Source organism: Podarcis melisellensis, assembly GCF_964234715.1.
Source record: "Podarcis melisellensis genome assembly, chromosome: 13".
Lineage (NCBI taxonomy): Eukaryota > Metazoa > Chordata > Lepidosauria > Squamata > Lacertidae > Podarcis > Podarcis melisellensis.
Window position 1 is genome coordinate 53,813,466 of NC_138545.1, and position 17,847 is coordinate 53,831,312.

General features: G+C 43.1%; 1 protein-coding gene across 3 annotated transcripts in view; it reads left to right on the forward strand.

Annotated features, from left to right (window-relative positions):
- The window catches only part of ZPBP (zona pellucida binding protein), a 34,262-nt gene extending 31,069 nt beyond the window's left edge, over positions 1 to 3,193 (forward strand). For all 3 annotated transcript variants that reach the window (XM_081885876.1, XM_081885877.1, XM_081885878.1), the window contains one exon: positions 3,003 to 3,193. In XM_081885876.1, coding sequence (XP_081742002.1) covers positions 3,003 to 3,094 — 92 coding nt within the window. In that variant the 3' untranslated portion in view covers positions 3,095 to 3,193. The remainder of the gene's footprint in view (positions 1 to 3,002) is intronic.
- Positions 3,194 to 17,847: the final 14,654 nt, after the last annotated feature.

The following is a 17,847-nucleotide window of genomic DNA, read 5'->3' on the forward strand; positions in this document are numbered from 1 at the left end:
AGAACAGACTTCCTGAATAGATTAAGTTCGTAAACCGAGGTACCACTGTACTGGATTCCTAGTGTATGCTTTGGTGTGTTATTCTAAAGTATTTCAACTTTAGTTGTACCAAAATAGCATTTATGTTTTGCTTTTGAGTTTTGTTGTTGCAGTTGAAAAGCACTTAAAGTATGTTGTTATATGTAAAAGGGACACTGTTGAAGTTTTTGTTCAATTGAATGAGGAACTTTTTTGAGCTGTACTCTGTGTACAGCTGAAGTACAGCTGTGTACACTGAAGCCTTGAAACAAATCATTTTAGGTCTTTTCACAGCTCTGGGCTGGGCTCCAAGATTGAGGGCTTATCCACACTTAGCTTTGCCCTAGACTTTCTAGGCTTTAAAGCTCCATGCCCATGCTCTTCTTTTTTTCCTTTTTCTTTGTCCCACCATTTCCCCCAGGAATTGGAACCTGCTTCTTAACCGCTGAATTGGAACAAACAGCAATTCAGGTTTTCCACGGGGAACATGGAGCTTTAAAGCGTAGGCCTGCCTGTGCCTAGAAACGCAGCACGGAAGGAAGTCTGAATGAGACTAGACAAAGGGAAGAGAAACCTCTCCAGTTCTCATGTCATCTTAAACATTTGAAAGGTTCTCCTCTTCCATACCATCTTTGGCACTGTATGGAGCAGAAATATTCAGGCAACTAAATCATAGAATGGGAGAATTCTTTGTTTGTGTTAGTGTGTTAGCTCGTATGGCTCACTAAAGCCACACAACAGATTCCACAAGCACACGAGTTTGCCTGAACCCGAGTCTGCCTTGGGTGCTGATGGGGGTGTTGTGTCAGGGAGGGAGCTGAACCTGCTTCTTGCTTTCCTGTCCCTTCTTAAACCCTGCCCTTCTGAATATACTTTATAGCTTCATAGAGCTATAAACATTAAACCAACTTAAAGGACTGTTAGTTTAGACAGCAGCCTAGGGGGTCTGTTTTCACATCTAGTTTGACTATTAAACTGCTTGAACAGTCTCCTGGTGGAAGGGCCTTGGCAATTAAAAGTGGTATTAAACACTGTGTAACTAGGGTTTAAACAAGAGCTACAAGGGTCAAGATAGAGTGAAACTAAGCCCCCCTCCTATTATATGGCTGGGGGAGCCCTGCTGTGGATACTCTAAATACTTCATTATGCAGATGCTGTTTGAAGTAATTCATAGAGTGGATGCTGAGCAAATTCATCCCCTGCTGACCAATTTATTTAGAGCAACTGATGATTATACTATGCTTAAAGGAGGACATGGACCCCACAAATGTTATACTTCTTAAAACTGAAGTAGCCCATGATGAATGCCTATTTATTTGACTCTATGCCAAATAAGCTAACATAGACAAATGTTCTTGCAAAAAAATAGTAGTAGTGATATTTATTTACTTAATTTCTAATCTACCCAACCTTTCACTGACAGGTGATTCCAGGGCAGTTATTACTTAATGAAAACAAATGCTTATACCATAGTTCAATTCAATTGATTGATATAATATTAAATCTTCATTAAAATACTATTCAAATACTGTTTGGCAATGCTTAGTTCTAACTGGCCTGCAGTATTTTGATCACTAGGTGGAGCTAATGCTATTTAATAAAATTCTACAATATGAAAAGCAAGAGGATAAGGCAGTGTATTCCTCTGAATACTTCAAATAACAGACTGGGAATCTCGGGGAGAGTGTGCTTTTCCCCTCAGCTCCAGCTTGCAGGCTTCCCATTAGTATGTGGTTGGTCCCTGTGAGGACAGGGTACTGCATTTAAATGGGCCTTTGCTGTGGTCCGGCCAGGCTCTTAGGCTCTTTTCTTAAATCTCAGTAAGTCCAGTGGAACCTACAAGTAAATATAGATAGTGTATGAAATGTAACATTGTCCATTTCCTAGGAGTTATTTCCATACCAGCATCCAGCATTATGTCTGCACAGGTGTTAGTTTGCAAACTCTGGTTATGTTCTCATGTCCTAAAAATCACATACACTGAATATGGAACACATACAGGTAGTGTGTCTTTGTTGGCATGAATGAAACTCGTAGAGATCTTTGTGACCTGCTGTTCACTTTTTGGGACAACTGATCAATAGGAGGAAATGCCACAACATTGAATACATAACACACAGCAGGTTCTTGCTTGTCTTTTATAAACATTGCTGTTTCAGTATATTGAGAAATCCATGAGAATAATAGAAACCAGAATGAAGAGAACTCATCGCATCCGTTGGGGCTATATGGTTCCAAAAGAGTAATTCATGGAATTTGGCCTTCATTATCTCTCTATAGCATGTGTTCATGCCTTCAGAAAATCTGTATATGGAAACTGGTTTACACAAATCAATTCAGTTTTCCAGTCATGAAGCTATCACTGCAGCTTCTTAAAAATTAAATGGTTTGCCTAAAAGTAATTCAGAATATAAGGCAGGGATGGGGAGCCTGACATGGCACCCTCATACGCCACATTTGGCGGGTGGGTGAGGCCATCCAGTTGTCAATTGCTTGATGTCATAGTGGTATCAGGTGATGATTGTAAGGACTTAAAGCACCACACAGGCCTTGCAAAGATCCCTGCATAGTGCTTTGGAGCACTGCTGATGAGCAGGTTTGAAGTCATGGCCCATCAGCTGTTGGACTATGACTTTATACTTGCTTTCTGTAAGGATTGGGTGCTCAGTTGATTTCCTCATGAAGAGCTCAGTCACACAGTTGGTCCAAATATGTCTGTCTGCCACACACTGATTGTCCCATATGATGTCAAGTGGGCCTGCTTTGGGGAAAATAAACTTGAAGGCTCATTTTGACCAGGATAATTTATTCCGACTGGCAGCATCTCTTTCCCAGCCTTGTTACTGGAGATCCTTTCTAGACGCCGCAGAATTTGAAATTTAAATGAAGAATTAAAGCAGAATGAATTTCAGTGTTAAAAAATCCTAGCAAATACTCTATAAATGATTTTTTAAAAAATGATTGTTCAATGTGTTTGTTTACAGTGGTTTGCAGTCCAGGATCCTATAACCCTCGTGAAGGAACTCACTGCCTTCCGTGCAACAAAAGTTTGGAATATGGAGCAACACATTGCTAACAGAATACCAGCATAGACCTTGTGCTATATTTAGTAGCACTGATGTACTTGATTTATAATATCTTTGTAATGCAAATAAAATGATTTTTTAAACTCCAATTTAATTGGTATTAAATTTGCATTTGGTTGAATGAAGAATGGTATGAGATTGCTGCGAGAAAAACTACAACCTGTTTTGATGCCTCTGGTAGTTTCACATATTCTTAAGGACAAAGGGATATGTTATTTTTACCAAGTTCTCTTATCTTAAGACCTTTATCAGACCTGTGTCTGATGTAGTAGATGATCCAACTGAGTGCATCCATATGGACTGAACAGAACTGGATCTGCTCAACCCTTAGGCTTACCTTGGGCCATTCACTAGCACTCACCCTGATGAGCCTGAGAGTTACAAAAAGGCAGGATCTGAATCAGGCATAGGCAAAGTTGGCCCTCCAGATATTTTGGGACTACAATTCCCATCATCCCTGTTAGCTAGGGATCATGGGAGTTGTAGGCCAAAAACATCGGGAGGGCCAAGTTTGCCTGTGCCTGATCTAAATGCTGTCCATAAAGAAATAAGTATGAGTAGGAAATATGCAAGCAATGCATGTTCCCTAAGTTCTTTTGGAGGGATATAAATAGGGTGCTGTGATGGGACAATGAGCTACTTGTGCGAAAAAGGGTTGGTCCCTCAGAGTTTGCTCAGCGTAGCAAAGCTCTGCCTTGAGCGGAGCCCTTTGACATGGCTCCGTCAGTCGCTGGTAGAATCCGACAGTGGGCGCCTGCGGAAACGCTTCCAGCATAAAAGCTGCTTAACGGAAACACGTCTCCTGGATTCCCTGCGTGACAGTTTTCGGCGAGGGGTGGGGGTTCCTAAAGGGGGCCTTGATACCTCTTCGCTGTTCTCACTGGAAGTGTCCCAGAGCCTCTCCTCCGATTCCCTTCCCCTTGGAGCTCCTGCTCCCCCCTACTGGTTCCCTCTTCTGCTGCAGAGTCTCTCCTATTCTCCTGGAGCCCTTCCGCCACCTGTTCTTCCGATGGCAATTTCCTGACATCCACCTCCCCCCCAGGCCCCCCTCCACCCCCTCCCGCCTCCTCTCCTGCAGGCGGTGAGGCTGGAAAGCCTCGGAAGGAGCTCTCCTCGTCATCAGAGGATCCAAACACTTCTAGCCACTGCCTTCCGTCTCCTTCCCCTTCCTCCTCTTCTTCGTCTGAGTATGCTGCTTCCTCAACCCCTGACTCTGGGAACCCTTCAAACACCCCTTCCTCATCGGTGGTTCCGAAGTGTTCCCTCCTAAATCGCGCCACAAGCTGCGGTTTTCTTGGGAAACGCCAATGGAACATTTCTATTAAAACCTCGTCATGGACTTCTTCTGCCGGCACCCATGTGTTTTCTGACTCTTCCTCCCCCTCCCATTCTACCAAGTATTCCACCTGATTCCCCTTCCACCTGGAATCAATGATTCCTGCCACTTCCATGTTGCGTTCTCTCTCTTCTATGACGGGTGTTTGGGTGACCTCCCTCTCACGTTCCTCCCACTCCCGTCCCTCTCGATACGGCGACAGTAATGATCTGTGAAATACTGGGTGCAGTTTCATGTGACTGGGCAATCTGAGTTTAAATGCTACTGGGTTAACCTGTTGTATGACCTCAAAGGGTCCCAACCGTTTGGGTCTCAATTTCTTACACCCTCCCTTGAACGGCAGCCCTTGGGTGGATAGCCACACCCGGTCTCCCACCCTTATGGTTTCACCTTCCCTTCTATTTCTGTCTGCTTGCTTCTTATATTCTTCCTTGGCTTTCTCCAAGTTGAGTTGGAGCTGCCTATGGATTGCTTCCATCTCTTCCACAAAATGTTCCGCCGCCGGTACACTCCAGCTCTCCCCTCCTTCTCCTGGAAATGCTCGGGGGTGACACCCATAATTGGCCAGAAAGGGACTCATCCCGGTGGACACGTTCTCCGTGTTGTAGGCAAATTCTGCCAGAGGTAACTTATCTACCCAATCATTCTCTGTCTTTTACATAGCACCTCAGGTATTGTTGCAAAACCCCGTTTGCCCTTTCTGCCTGCCCATTTGTTTCTGGGTGTCTGGCAGTGGAAAAACTTACCTCTACGTGCAGCAAGCTCATTAGCTTCCTCCAGAACCTGGAAGTAAATTGTTTCCCTCGGTCGCTCACAACCCTCAAGGGGGCGCCATGCAACCTGAAAATATGCTTTACAAACAACCTTGCGGTTTCTTCCGCGGTGACTGCGTGTGAACAAGCTATAAAATGGCACATCTTAGTTAGTAGGTCTACTACCACCATGACAGCTGTTTTCCCTTTGGATTTTGGTAGATCTGTCATAAAATCTATGGATACCATCTCCCATGGCCTCTCTGGTGTGGGTAAGGGTTCTAATAACCCCACTGGCGCCAGCCTCTCTCCTTTAGCTCTCTGGCACCTGTCGCACCCCCGTACGTACTCCCGCACATCTTCCCTCACCTTGGGCCACCAAAACTCCCTGGTAACCAACCACATGGTCTTGTGCTGCCCGAAATGCCCCGCCGTGGGGCTATCGTGTAACTGTTTGAGCACTCGCCCTCTTAGTTCCCCATCTGGTATGTAGAGTGCCCCTTTGTAATACAGCTTTCCGTTCTTTTCCTCAAAACCCCCTGTGTTCTCCCCTGTTTCCCTGAGTTCCCTAAGCTTTTCTTGGGCATATTCATCGTTCTCAGTACCCTCTACCAGTTCTCTTTGCCCCACCAATGCTGCCCCACAAACCCAGTGGTCCTCAGGGATGATGCGTCTTTCTTCCGCCGCTCCCTCCCCCTCCAAGTACTCAGGTTTTCGGGAGAGAGCGTCCGCTCTGACATTCTCTGCGCCTGGCACGTAGCGAATTTCAAAATTGAACTTGGAGAACTCTTGCGCCCATCTCACTTGTCTCTGGTTCAGTACTCGGGCTGTTCTCCAGTATTCTAGATTTTTGTGGTCTGTCCGCACTTGGACCTTGTGTTGCGCCCCAATCAGCAGGTGTCGCCATCTCTTGAACGCTTCATGGATGGCGAGCAATTCTCTGTCGTACACGGTATAGTTCCTCTCTGATTTGTTCAACTTCCTCGTGAAAAAGGCACACGGTCTCCATTCTGACGTATCCTTTCCCGGCTGTAGGAGTACGGCGCCCACCGCTCTGTCTGACGCGTCGGTCTCCACTCTCATCGGCTGTTGCAGATCCACGTGTAAGAGTTGTTCTTCCGAAGCAAACGCCCTCTTTAAACTTTCGAACGCTCGCTGCGCTTCTTCCGTCCAGACAAATTTCTTCTTACTGCTGAGGCAATCCGTGATGGGGGCTGTTAAGTGGGCAAAGTTCTTGATGAACTTCCGATAGAAGTTTCCGAACCCCAAAAACCTTTGCACATCTTTCTTAGTTTTCGGTGGTTTCCATTCCAGTACCTCTTGCACCTTGCTAGGATCCATGGCCAACCCCTTGTCTGACAACCAGTACCCCAGGAATTCCACTTCTCTGGTGTGAAACTGACACTTCTCCAGTTTCACCCACAGCTGGTTTTCTTGCAGTCTGCTCAGTACCTCTCGTACATCTCGCACATGCTGCTCTTCATCCTCTGAGTACACTAGTACATCATCTAAGAACGCAGCACAGTTCTTGTAAAGCAATGGCCCTAGGACGTGATTCATGAACGATTGAAAAACGGCCGACCCCCCCTGGAGGCCGAAGGGCATAACGAGATATTCAAAGGCCCCTAAAGGGGTGAACATAGTGGTTTTCCACTCATCTCCCTTTCTCATACGTATTAAATTGTACGCCCCCCCTTAGGTCCAGCTTGGTAAAAATTTTCCCTTTTCTCACCCGGGTCAGAATGTCATCGATTCTGGGCATAGGGAAAGCCACTGGTTCGGACACTGCGTTCAGGGCCCGGAAGTCCACGACGAGTATCGGTTTATCTGTATTTTTTTTGTCCACAAAGAACACTGGGCTACCCCCCACCGCCCGCGACTCTCTGATGAACCCACGCTTGAGGTTCTTGTCAATAAACTCCCTTAACTCCTGCATCTCCCTGTCTGACATTGCATATACCTTGCCCACTGGCAATTGTGCTCCTGGGAGTAAGTTGATTTGGCAGTCAAAGGGTCTGTGCGGGGGTAGTTTATTTGCTTCCCTTTCGCTGAAGACGTCAGCCAAATTGGCGTATTGTTGTGGTACCCTTCCTTGGTCTGTAACTTCTATCTTTGCTAACGTGGCCTGGGTACCTACTTGGCTCCCCCTTTCCGTGCAATGTGCCAGATAATGCGCTGACCCAAAGGAAACCACTCTCTGGTGCCATCCCACGAGTGGATCATGCAGCGCTAGCCAGCTCATCCCCAAAATAATGGGCGCTCCCCCCAAGGTGGCTATATTAAACGCTATTAGTTCCGTGTGTCGTGCCACCCTCATCGTCATGGGAACAGTCTGCTGGTTAACTTCTCCTCCCAACAGCGTCCTCCCATCAATCGTGGTCACCTGCAGCGGGTTATTTAAGGGGATGGTTTGTATCCGGTGTGCGGCTGCAAACTCCTTACTCATAAAGTTGCAGGAACTGCCTGAGTCCAATAGCGCCTTAACCTTTAGCGGGTGTCCGTTTGCCAGTTCTAGCAATACCTCTATTACTAGTGCTGGTCTTGGTGGTTCCGGCGTGGGCACATTCACTGTTCCTTGGCCTGGCTCCTGTGCCCCGATGGTTGCAGCCAGGCGTTGGCTTTTACTGGCTCCTTGGCTCCCTCCGCCTCCTCCCCAACAGCTCCCGCCATTCCTTGCCATTCCTTTCTTTGCGGACAAACTCTGGCAAAGTGACCTGGCTGTTGGCAGAGAAAGCATTTCTTGGCGCCTTTCCCCTCCTTCTTCCGCCCTTCACTGGGGTTTGAAACCACGCGCGCGCGCGCTGTTCCAATTTCCATCGGCTCTGCCGGCGGGGAAGTCTGCTCTGGAATCTCGGGAATGCGGAAATCTCTCCAACGGTCCTCTTTCCCCTCCCGCTTCTCCAAGGCTCTAGCCTCCTGCCGTGCTCCTATGGCCAGCGCGGATTTAGTCAGCTGGTCCATAGACTCCGCCCTGGGCGCCCAGGAAAGTTCGTCATTTACTGCTGGAGATAATCCTTCTTCGAACAGCATTTGTATCGGTGCCTCCGACAAATCCCAACTTAATTTATGAATCAACATGGTAAACTCAGTCCAGTACTCACGGACAGTTCGGCTCCCTTGCTTACACGCCATTAGCTGTCTGCGCGCCACTCCCTGCTCAATCTCACTGGAGAACATCAGATCCATGGCGCGAAAAAACTTCCTTGTGTCCTTTAGGACTTCGTTATTGGCTGCCATCAGGGGTCTCACCCAGTCTCTCGCCCCCCTTTCCAGATGGCCAATCACAAACGCCACCCTTGATTCCTCATCAGGAAAGTCATCAAACTGCAAATTAAGGGCATATTGCATTTCTGTCCTAAAGACTTGATAGTTCCTGGGATCACCCCCAAATTTCTGCACCAGTCCTGGCACCTTCCTTGAGACTTGGGTGGCCTTTCCCTTCTCTGCATCTTGAGCCCTCCTCTCCTCAAACCTAGCCGTTTGCATGGCTAACTGAACCTCCAACATCCTGTACCTTTCTTCCAGGCTTGGAACGGCTGCAGCTGCTCCCCCATCTCCGGCTCTGGCTGGGTTGCTCATGATGCCTCTCCTTGCACAAGCGCTTTCAGGGACTGTCGGATTGCTGTGATGGGACAATGAGCTACTTGTGCGTAAAAGGGTTGGTCCCTCAGAGTTTGCTCAGCGTAGCAAAGCTCTGCCTTGAGCGGAGCCCTTTGACATGGCTGGCTCCGTCAGTCGCTGGTAGAATCCGACAGTGGGCGCCTGCGGAAACGCTTCCAGCATAAAAGCTGCTTAACGGAAACACGTCTCCTGGATTCCCTGCGTGACAGTTTCCGGCGAGGGGTGGGGGTTCCTAAAGGGGGCCTTGATACCTCTTCGCTGTTCTCACTGGAAGTGTCCCAGAGCCTCTCCGATTCCCTTCCCCTTGGAGCTCCTGCTCCCCCCCTACTGGTTCCCTCTTCTGCTGCAGAGTCTCTCCTATTCTCCTGGAGCCCTTCCGCCACCTGTTCTTCCGATGGCAATTTCCTGACAGGTGCAGATGTGGCAAGTAAGTGATATTTTCGGATATGGAGCCAAGGCAATTTTTCGTGTTGTGAAACTCTTGCTATGTACTAAAATTATGAAAGAGAAAGTTAGCAACCCTCCTGAAATTAGCTTAACGTAATTGTTGAACAATACAGTTCATCTGTTCGCCGCAATCAATGTATTCTGGGCTATAGGGCTCGGAAGTGTGCTGGTTCATCCCGCTATTTAAGTCATAATATGAAATGGATTTTGCAAACTGTGTAAAGGTCACTAAATAAATTCATGTAGAAATTATAGGCTCCTTCCATTGAAATAGAGATTCTTGTACATGCAAAAAAACAGTGAGTATATATGAACACAGAGATCTCAATCGGAAGCAGCAGAAGAAGGAGAAGAGCAGGAGGAGTTTGGATTTGATATCCCGCCTTTCCCTCCTCTTCAGAAGTCTCAAAGCGGCTAACATTCTCCTTTCCCTTCCTCCCCCACAACAAACACTCTGTGAGGTGAGTGGGGCTGAGAGACTTCAGAGAAGTGTGACTAGCCCAAGGTCACCCAGCAGCTGCATGTGGAGGAGCGGAGGCGCGAACCCGGTTCCCCAGATTACGAGACTACCACTCTTAACCACTACACCACAATGGCAGTTTTGTGAAAGCTAGTTAGACCCAAAGATTGTTATTGATCTGTGTTGCTGGCATAGAAGACAGTGGAGGAGTGTGCCTTTGGGGGTGATGTCAAACTGTTGGGTGGTTAACGCAGACCTGGTCTGTCAACAGCCTAGTGCATGAGACCAGCTCTCCATAGAGCACGTCCTTGGGGTTCCTGCCATCCTCCATTCTGCAGACATGACCAAGCCAGCGTAGACGTCGCCGAAACAGGGGTGCGAACATGCTGAGATTGTGCGCTTGGGAGAGCACATCTTCGTTTGTAACGCTGTCCTGCCATGTGATACCCTGATGCAGCACATGTGGAAGACATTGAGCCATTACTTCTGATGGTAGTAAGTAGCCCATGACCTCCATAAAGCAGCGTGCTCAACACCCAAGCCTGGTAGACCTATATTTTGGTATTAGGCGTTAGCATCACATTTTCCCATGACTTTTGGAGAGGTGAGTGATTGCCATAGGTGCTTTGCCAACACACTTGTGCAGTTTACCCTTGAGGGAGAGGTTTGCTGGTCATGGTGGAGCCCAGGTAGGCAAAATCATCTATTGCCTCAAGTGTGTGGTCACCAATGCTGATGTGTGGAGTGCTGATGACCCAGGATGTTGATCTTCGTCAGGCTGATGGGCCTCTGATCTTGCTGAGCAATGTGAAGAGTCCTTTACGGCTGGCGAGGTCAAAGATCTGTGCTGCTTGTGAATCAGCGATGATTCTAAGGTGGGATGGTGGAGCTGTGACCTATGGGCCAAATCCAGCCCTCATCTAGCCACTTCATGTCATCCACCAGACCCAGGCAAAATCGAATGTCTCTTCACATTCGAAAGCTGCTACTTCCTGTGACAAGATGACCTTGCTAGGAGTTGTTAGCAGCTAGGAAGGGCTACCAAGATCTCCTAATAATGGCACCATGCAAGAGGGACAAGAGGTGCCTTTTCAAGGTAAGCACTGGATTCTCTTCCTCATCACAGTGCTAAGACTGAGAAGAGGCTTAAAAATGTGCTGTGACCGGGCAGTTTGAATCTCCATCCCCCTCTATGCATGTGTGCAAGTAGGTCCTTTGGCCGTGCTGATTACTAGCATGTGGCTCTTGGAGAGCTGGCCAGTTTTGAATATGAACCTCAAGCCAATAAAAGGTTAGCCACTCCTGCTCTGAGAACTGAAGCTCTCAAAATGGATGAGTAATTTTATGTATAAATATATAAATAAAAACCAATGTGGCTTTGTAGCAGGAAGACAGATGTCTAGTTTAATAAGAACGGTGTTGAATAAAGTAGATATAAGAAGAAATAAATTGAAAGCTGGTATAGTAGCATTGGATATTTTTAAGGCTTTTGACTGTGTAGAATGGCCAGCATTAAAAATGATTATAGAAAGCTTAGGATTTTGAGAACGATTTAAGGGATTAATAAATCAATTGTATTTGAGGAACAAGGCATTTGTTGTAGTGAATGATGGGATAACAGAACAAATAACACTAGCCTGAGGTACAAGACAAGGATACCCCCTTTCCCCAATTTTATTTGTATTGGTCATTGAAACTCTGGCCAATGTAATTAGAGAAGATGGAATTATAAAAGGCATAAGCAGTAATGGAAAATAGAAAATAGAAAATAAGCTTATTTGCAGATGGCACCTTGCTAACTATCAAAAATCCATGGGGAAATATGCAGGTAATAAGAGACACATTTGATTTTTTTTGGAGAAATTAATTGGTTCAAATCAGAGAAGATATTTAACTGATGAAGATGAAAAATGAATATTTTTGAAGGAAATAAAAATAGATACAATTAAGAAATGTAATAAATTAATTGGGAATAAATGTATCAAGAAATTTAGAAAATTAAGACCAAGGGAATCTTAAAAAGGGAAATTATGGAAAAGCTGGAGGAATACAAGAAAATTAAGCTTTTATGGTTTGGAAGAATAGCTATAATTAAAATGAAAATTTTGTCTAGAATAAAATAAAATAAAAATTAATTTAGATTGTTACCAATTAGGGAACTTCCGGTTGAGCCCGAACCCAGCGGGGATTTCTCCGTCAGGGGAATCCTGAGCTTTCCGAAGGGAAAAGGGGGGTGCTACAGGGCGCGGTAGCCCCCGAAAATACTCGCTGGTGGATGTCCAGGATTTCTGGTTCCCGCGGATGCCGAAACGTTGACCGTCCGGCCGTCAGGTAACTCCTTTTGGAGCGAAGAGAACGGCGGGCAGGGAAGCGGGCTGAAGGGAAGCCATTGCTACCTTCAGAAAGCGAAGCCCCGAGCTTGCAGGGAAAGCGCTCAATTCTCAAAACAAAAGAAATTCGGACCCTAATTTATTATTTGAAAGGTCTAATTTGGCTATGGAAGGATTCGGAGTAAAAAGTGAAAATTTACGGAGGTCAGCCGTCCTTTGAAATCAGTTTGGACGCAGAACTGTAAGCAGAGCTGGAAACGGAAAGTAAGTTGCCGCTAGCGGCTTTGATCTCTCCCTCCCTGCGGAACTTTTCTAAACTTCTTTAAAAACAGTCTTGCAACAAAGTTAAAAGGGGGGGGAAGAAAATTGGAACTGGGAAAGCCCTCGAAGATATAAACATAGAGTTGGGGAGTCTGTGCTTAACATTTTTTTTTTTTTACTTTTGGAGTATCTGTGCAACGAAGCTCCGGACTCCATTGCTACTATTTTTAGCGGAGGTTTCTGCGGGTGAGCTAAAAGAATCGAAAGTGATATATGGAATGTAGTCAAAACAAAAAAAATTCCTTCCAGTAGCACCTTAAAGACCAACTAAGTTAGTTCTTGGTATGAGCTTTCGTGTGCATGCACACTTCTTCAGATACTTCTTCAGGCACACGAAAGCTCATACCAAGAACTAACTTAGTTGGTCTTTAAGGTGCTACTGGAAGGAATTTTTTTTTGTTTTGACTATGGCAGACCAACATGGCTACCTATCTGTATATGGAATGTAATTCTGGTTGGATTACCTTTATTGTTTTTCTCTTTTGAAGAAGATTGGCAAGTAGGCATTCTACAGCATTTCTATCATTTGGAAAAAGGGAAACTTTAAAATAATAACATTATAAAAATTTGGAAGTTATAAATGTACATCGGAGACTAAAACCCCTGTGGTCAACAGGGGAACTTCAACTTGTTTTTCTTCTCTGCTTTGGATTTACCAGTGGCGCTTTTGGGGGGATGGATCTATAGACTACGAACTCTTGTGTAAAGCAAAGGATTGAAATCTTTTCACCTAATTTTTGTGGAAGTTCTGCTCCTAATTTTTATCTGAAAACTCTGGACTGAAATTGGTGAGAATCCCTAGGGTCAATTGGATAATAGCAAACTGCAGTTGTTTCCTCTTTATAAAAGGATGGTTTTTATTCTCTATTTTTGATACTTCTGTCCTGAACTATTTTGGGATTTGGTTTTTGCGAACCTCTGTTATTGGAGTAGCCTAATTGGTGGCAGAAGACGATTGAGGATTAGCCTAAGTGGTGGCAAGAAGATATATAACCTGGTTTATTTTCCTTTTTCTTTTCTCCCTGGTGCCACCCCCTGGTGGAGATCAACTTGGAATTACTTCTCTCTGGTGTCATTTCCTGTTGGAGTCTAATTTGGAATTAACTTTTTAAAAGATTCCTACCCACCTCTAGCCGATTGGTGACTCTGCCCTTCCGGATTGGGGGAGGGCGTTAATGATTGGGATTTGTTGTTACTAAATGGTTGACTGTGATATTAGATATTTATACGTGTAAGATAAATAAATTGAAAAATGAAGAAAACAGGTGAAGGCACACCAGTAGATAGGAAAGGGTCAAAACAAGAGTCAGATTTTAAAGCGGAATTTTTGAAAATGTTTTCAGAGATTAAACAAAGTGAAAAGAATTTGGAGACTAAATTAGAACAGGTGGATAGTAGAATTGGTAAAATGGATAAAAAAATTGATGAAACTGTAAACGAGCTTAAAGGTCAAATTAAACAGGTATCAAAAAGAACACAAAAGCTAGAGGAAGGGTGGAAGAAAACTAAAAATGAAATGAAAGAAATGAAAAAGGAGGAAGACAAAATGAAAACAGGGATGTTAGAAATGAATAAAACTCAGGAGGAGGTTTTGGATGCGATTGCAATGAATGAACTGAGACAGAGGGAAGCCAATTTGAGGCTGAGAGCCATACCAGAGACACAGGGGGAGAATATCAGGGAGAAACTGATCAAAGAGTTGGCACAATGGTTAGAGATGGAACCAGATGAGGTTGCAAAAACAATTCAAAGTGCATTTAGAATGAGAGTAAAATCAGTTAAAACACGAAAATTTCCTGGAGACTGTTTAATAACATTCAGAGACAGAGACATGAGGAATCTGATATTGCAGAAGAACAGAGAAAAAAGATTGAACATTGATGGGAGTTACGTTATTGTCTTCAAAGACATACCAATAAGATTACTGAAACGAAGAGACCCATATAAATCATTTGTCCAAATTCTTAAGAGAAACAACATTGAATTCAGATGGGAGTTTCCCGAAGGAATCTCTTTTTTTATAAAAGCAAGAAACATCGATTGACAAGTCCAGAGGAGACAAGTAAGTTCCTGAGGAAATATAAGGAATTAAGAACAGAAGAAGAGGAAGAAAGAGGAGCTGTGGGAGGAGTAGCTACTGGAGGAGCAGAACCAAAGGATGCCGGTGAGAATGGGGAAAAATCGGAAGAAGAAGAAGAAGAGGAGCAAGAAGAAGAAGAAGAAGAAGAAGAAGAAGAGAAATAATATTTTTCAAAGATATTTAATTTGGAGCTACAATGGCATTAAAAATTTTGAATTGGAATATTAGTGCGATGAATGATAAGAACAAAAGGAATAAAATTGAACAATGTTTAAAAAGGAAGAATTTGGATATAATCTGTTTGCAAGAAACATATGTGGCGAGAAAACACAGGAAAATTTTGATCAACAAAAGATTAGGAAATGAATTTATATCATCCGACAAAAGTAAGAAGAGAGGGGTTGTAATATACGTAAAGAACAAAATTGAAGCTCAACAACTTTTTAAAGATGAAGAAGGAAGAATTATTGCAGTCCAGATCAAATGGCAAGGGGGGAAAATAATAATTGTAGGGATCTATGCACCTAATGGAAATAAAGCAGACTTTTTCAAGAATTTGGAGGAAAAACTGTTCGATTATGTAGATCAAAAGATCATTATAATGGGGGATTTCAACGGTGTGGTGTCAATGGAAATGGATAGATTAAGAGCGATTGGACCTAGCAAGGAAGGAAAATTACCAAAGACGTTTTTTACGATGGTAAAAAACTGTAATTTAATTGATATTTGGAGATTGAGACACCCACTGGAAAAACAATTCACATTTTATTCTGACCCGAACCAATCAATGTCGAGAATAGACCAAACATGGGTCTCAAATGAATTAACCCCAAGAATTAGACAAATAGAAATTCAACCGAGAACAATTTCAGACCACAGTCCAATAGAATTTGAGTTACAAGGATATGAAGAAAGAACTTTTAGATGGAGAATGAATGATTACCTCCTAGACGACCAGAAAATTGTGGAGAAAGCACAAAAAAATTGATGGATTATTTTGTAAACAATTCTAACAAAGGCACAAAAATGAGTACAGTTTGAGATGCCAGCAAAGCGGTTATGAGAGGATTCTTCATTCAACAAAATGCAATCAAGAATAAAAATAGAGAAAAAGGGAAGAAGGAAATTCTAAGACAAATAATGGACAATGAGCAGAAATTAGTGAAGAAGCCGAACAATGTGAAAGTAAAACAGAATATAAAGGCTCTACAAGCTCAGTTTGCAATGATAATTAACAGAGAAGTGGAATGGAATATAAAAAAAATGAGACAGGAATTTTGAATTGGCTAACAAGTCAGGAAAACTGCTGGCATGGCAGATTAAAAACAGGAAGGAACAGAACACTATCAATAAAATTATCGTGGAGGGACAAGAGATAGACAACCCAAAAGGTATTAGAAAAGGATTTGTGGATTTTTATAGACATCTGTACAAAAGAACAGAAAGGAACAACATGAGGAAGATAGAAAGATATTTGAAAGAAAAAAAGGTGCAGAAGATCCCGACAGGAATAAAAAGAAAGGCTGAATGCCCCAATAGAAGTTAGTGAAATAAAAGAAGCTATAAAAGAACTTAAAAGAGGGAAGGCCCCGGGGCCAGATGGATTTACAGCACGTTACTATAAAGAAATGAAACACATCATGTCAGTACCTTTGAAAGAAGTAATGGACAATATTCTTAAAGAGAAAGAAATCCCGGAAACATGGAAGGAAGCGTTCATCACCTTTATTCCAAAAGAAGATTCGGATTTGACACAAGTCAAAAATTATAGGCCAATTTCATTGTTAAATACAGACTATAAAATCTTTGCAAGTATTTTGGCGAAGAGAATTAAAATAATATTACAAGAAGTTATCCACAAAGATCAAGCAGGTTTCTTACCTGGCAGACAGTTGAAAGATAATGTGAGGAACATAATTAATATTTTGGAATATCTGACTGCCAGGATTGAGAAACAAGCAATGTTAATATTTGTGGATGCGGAAAAGGCCTTTGACAATATATCATGGGACTTTATGTTAAAAAATCTGGAATGTATGGAGGTGGGGAAGGAATTCCTCAATGGAACAAAGGCAATATATACTGAACAAAGAGCAAAGTTAATTGTAAATAATGTGATTACGGAAGAAATAGGGATAAGCAAAGGTACGCGACAGGGCTGTCCACTTTCACCATTATTATTCATAATGGTCCTAGAAGTCTTTCTAAATGCTATAAGAGAGAATAAGGAAATAAAGGGGGTAGAATTAGGCCGGAATGAGTATAAGGTTAAAGCCTTTGCCGATGATCTGGTTTTAACGGTGGAAGAACCACTAGAGAGTACCAAAAATAATCTCGAAGAGGTGGAGAGATTCGGCCAAGTGGCAGGTTTTAAATTAAATAAGAGAAAGACCAAAATAATTGCTAAGAATATGGATCAAGAAACGATAAGAGATAATGCAACAACAAATAGGAATAGAAATAGTGAAGAAGGTGAAATATCTTGGTATTTGGTTAAACCCAAAGAGTATTGATTTATATCAGAACAATTATATACCAGTGTGGAACGGAATAAAGAAAGATCTGGAGGTGTGGGGACGAATGAAATTATCAATGTGGGGAAGGATTTCAACGATAAAGATGAGCGTTCTGCCAAAATTATTGTTTTTGTTCCAAACAATTCCAATAATCAGAGGGACGGCAATTTTTAAGGAATGGCAAAGAACAATTTCAAGGTATATTTGGCAGGGTAAGAAGCCTAGAATACAATTTAAGTTACTAACAGATGCGAAAGAAAGAGGAGGCTTCGTCCTGCCAGACCTGAAATTATATTATGAAGCAGCATGTCTCTGTTGGTTAAAGGAATGGATAAAATTAGAGAACACGGAGTTGTTAGATTTAGAAGGATTTGATAATAGATTTGGGTGGCACACATATTTATGGTCTGGAAAGAAGAAAGGTCATGTAGGTTTTGAGAACCACATTTTCCGAAGATCGCTGAAAGAAGTCTGGGATAGGTATAAAAACCTACTCGAGCCAAAAACCCCACACTGGTTGTCTCCATTGGAGGTTATGAGCGTTAAAAAAACTAATATGAGGAAAAATTGGATTACCTATGGAGAGTTAACTGTTAAGGAAGGGGGGAAATGGAAAATGAAGCCTTATGAAGAGGTAAAAGAGTATGTATATGACTGGTTGCATTATTTACAAATAAACGAAATGTTTAAAAAGGATCTTAAGGAATATGGGTATGCAGAGAAAGAGTCGAAATTTCAAATAGAAATAATAAACAACGAATTTAAGATATTATCTAAAATGTATAAAATTTTGCTGGAATGGCATACAAAAAATGAGGAAGTTAAATCGGTTATGATAAAATGGGCCAGAGATTTTGGATATAATATACAAATGGATGAT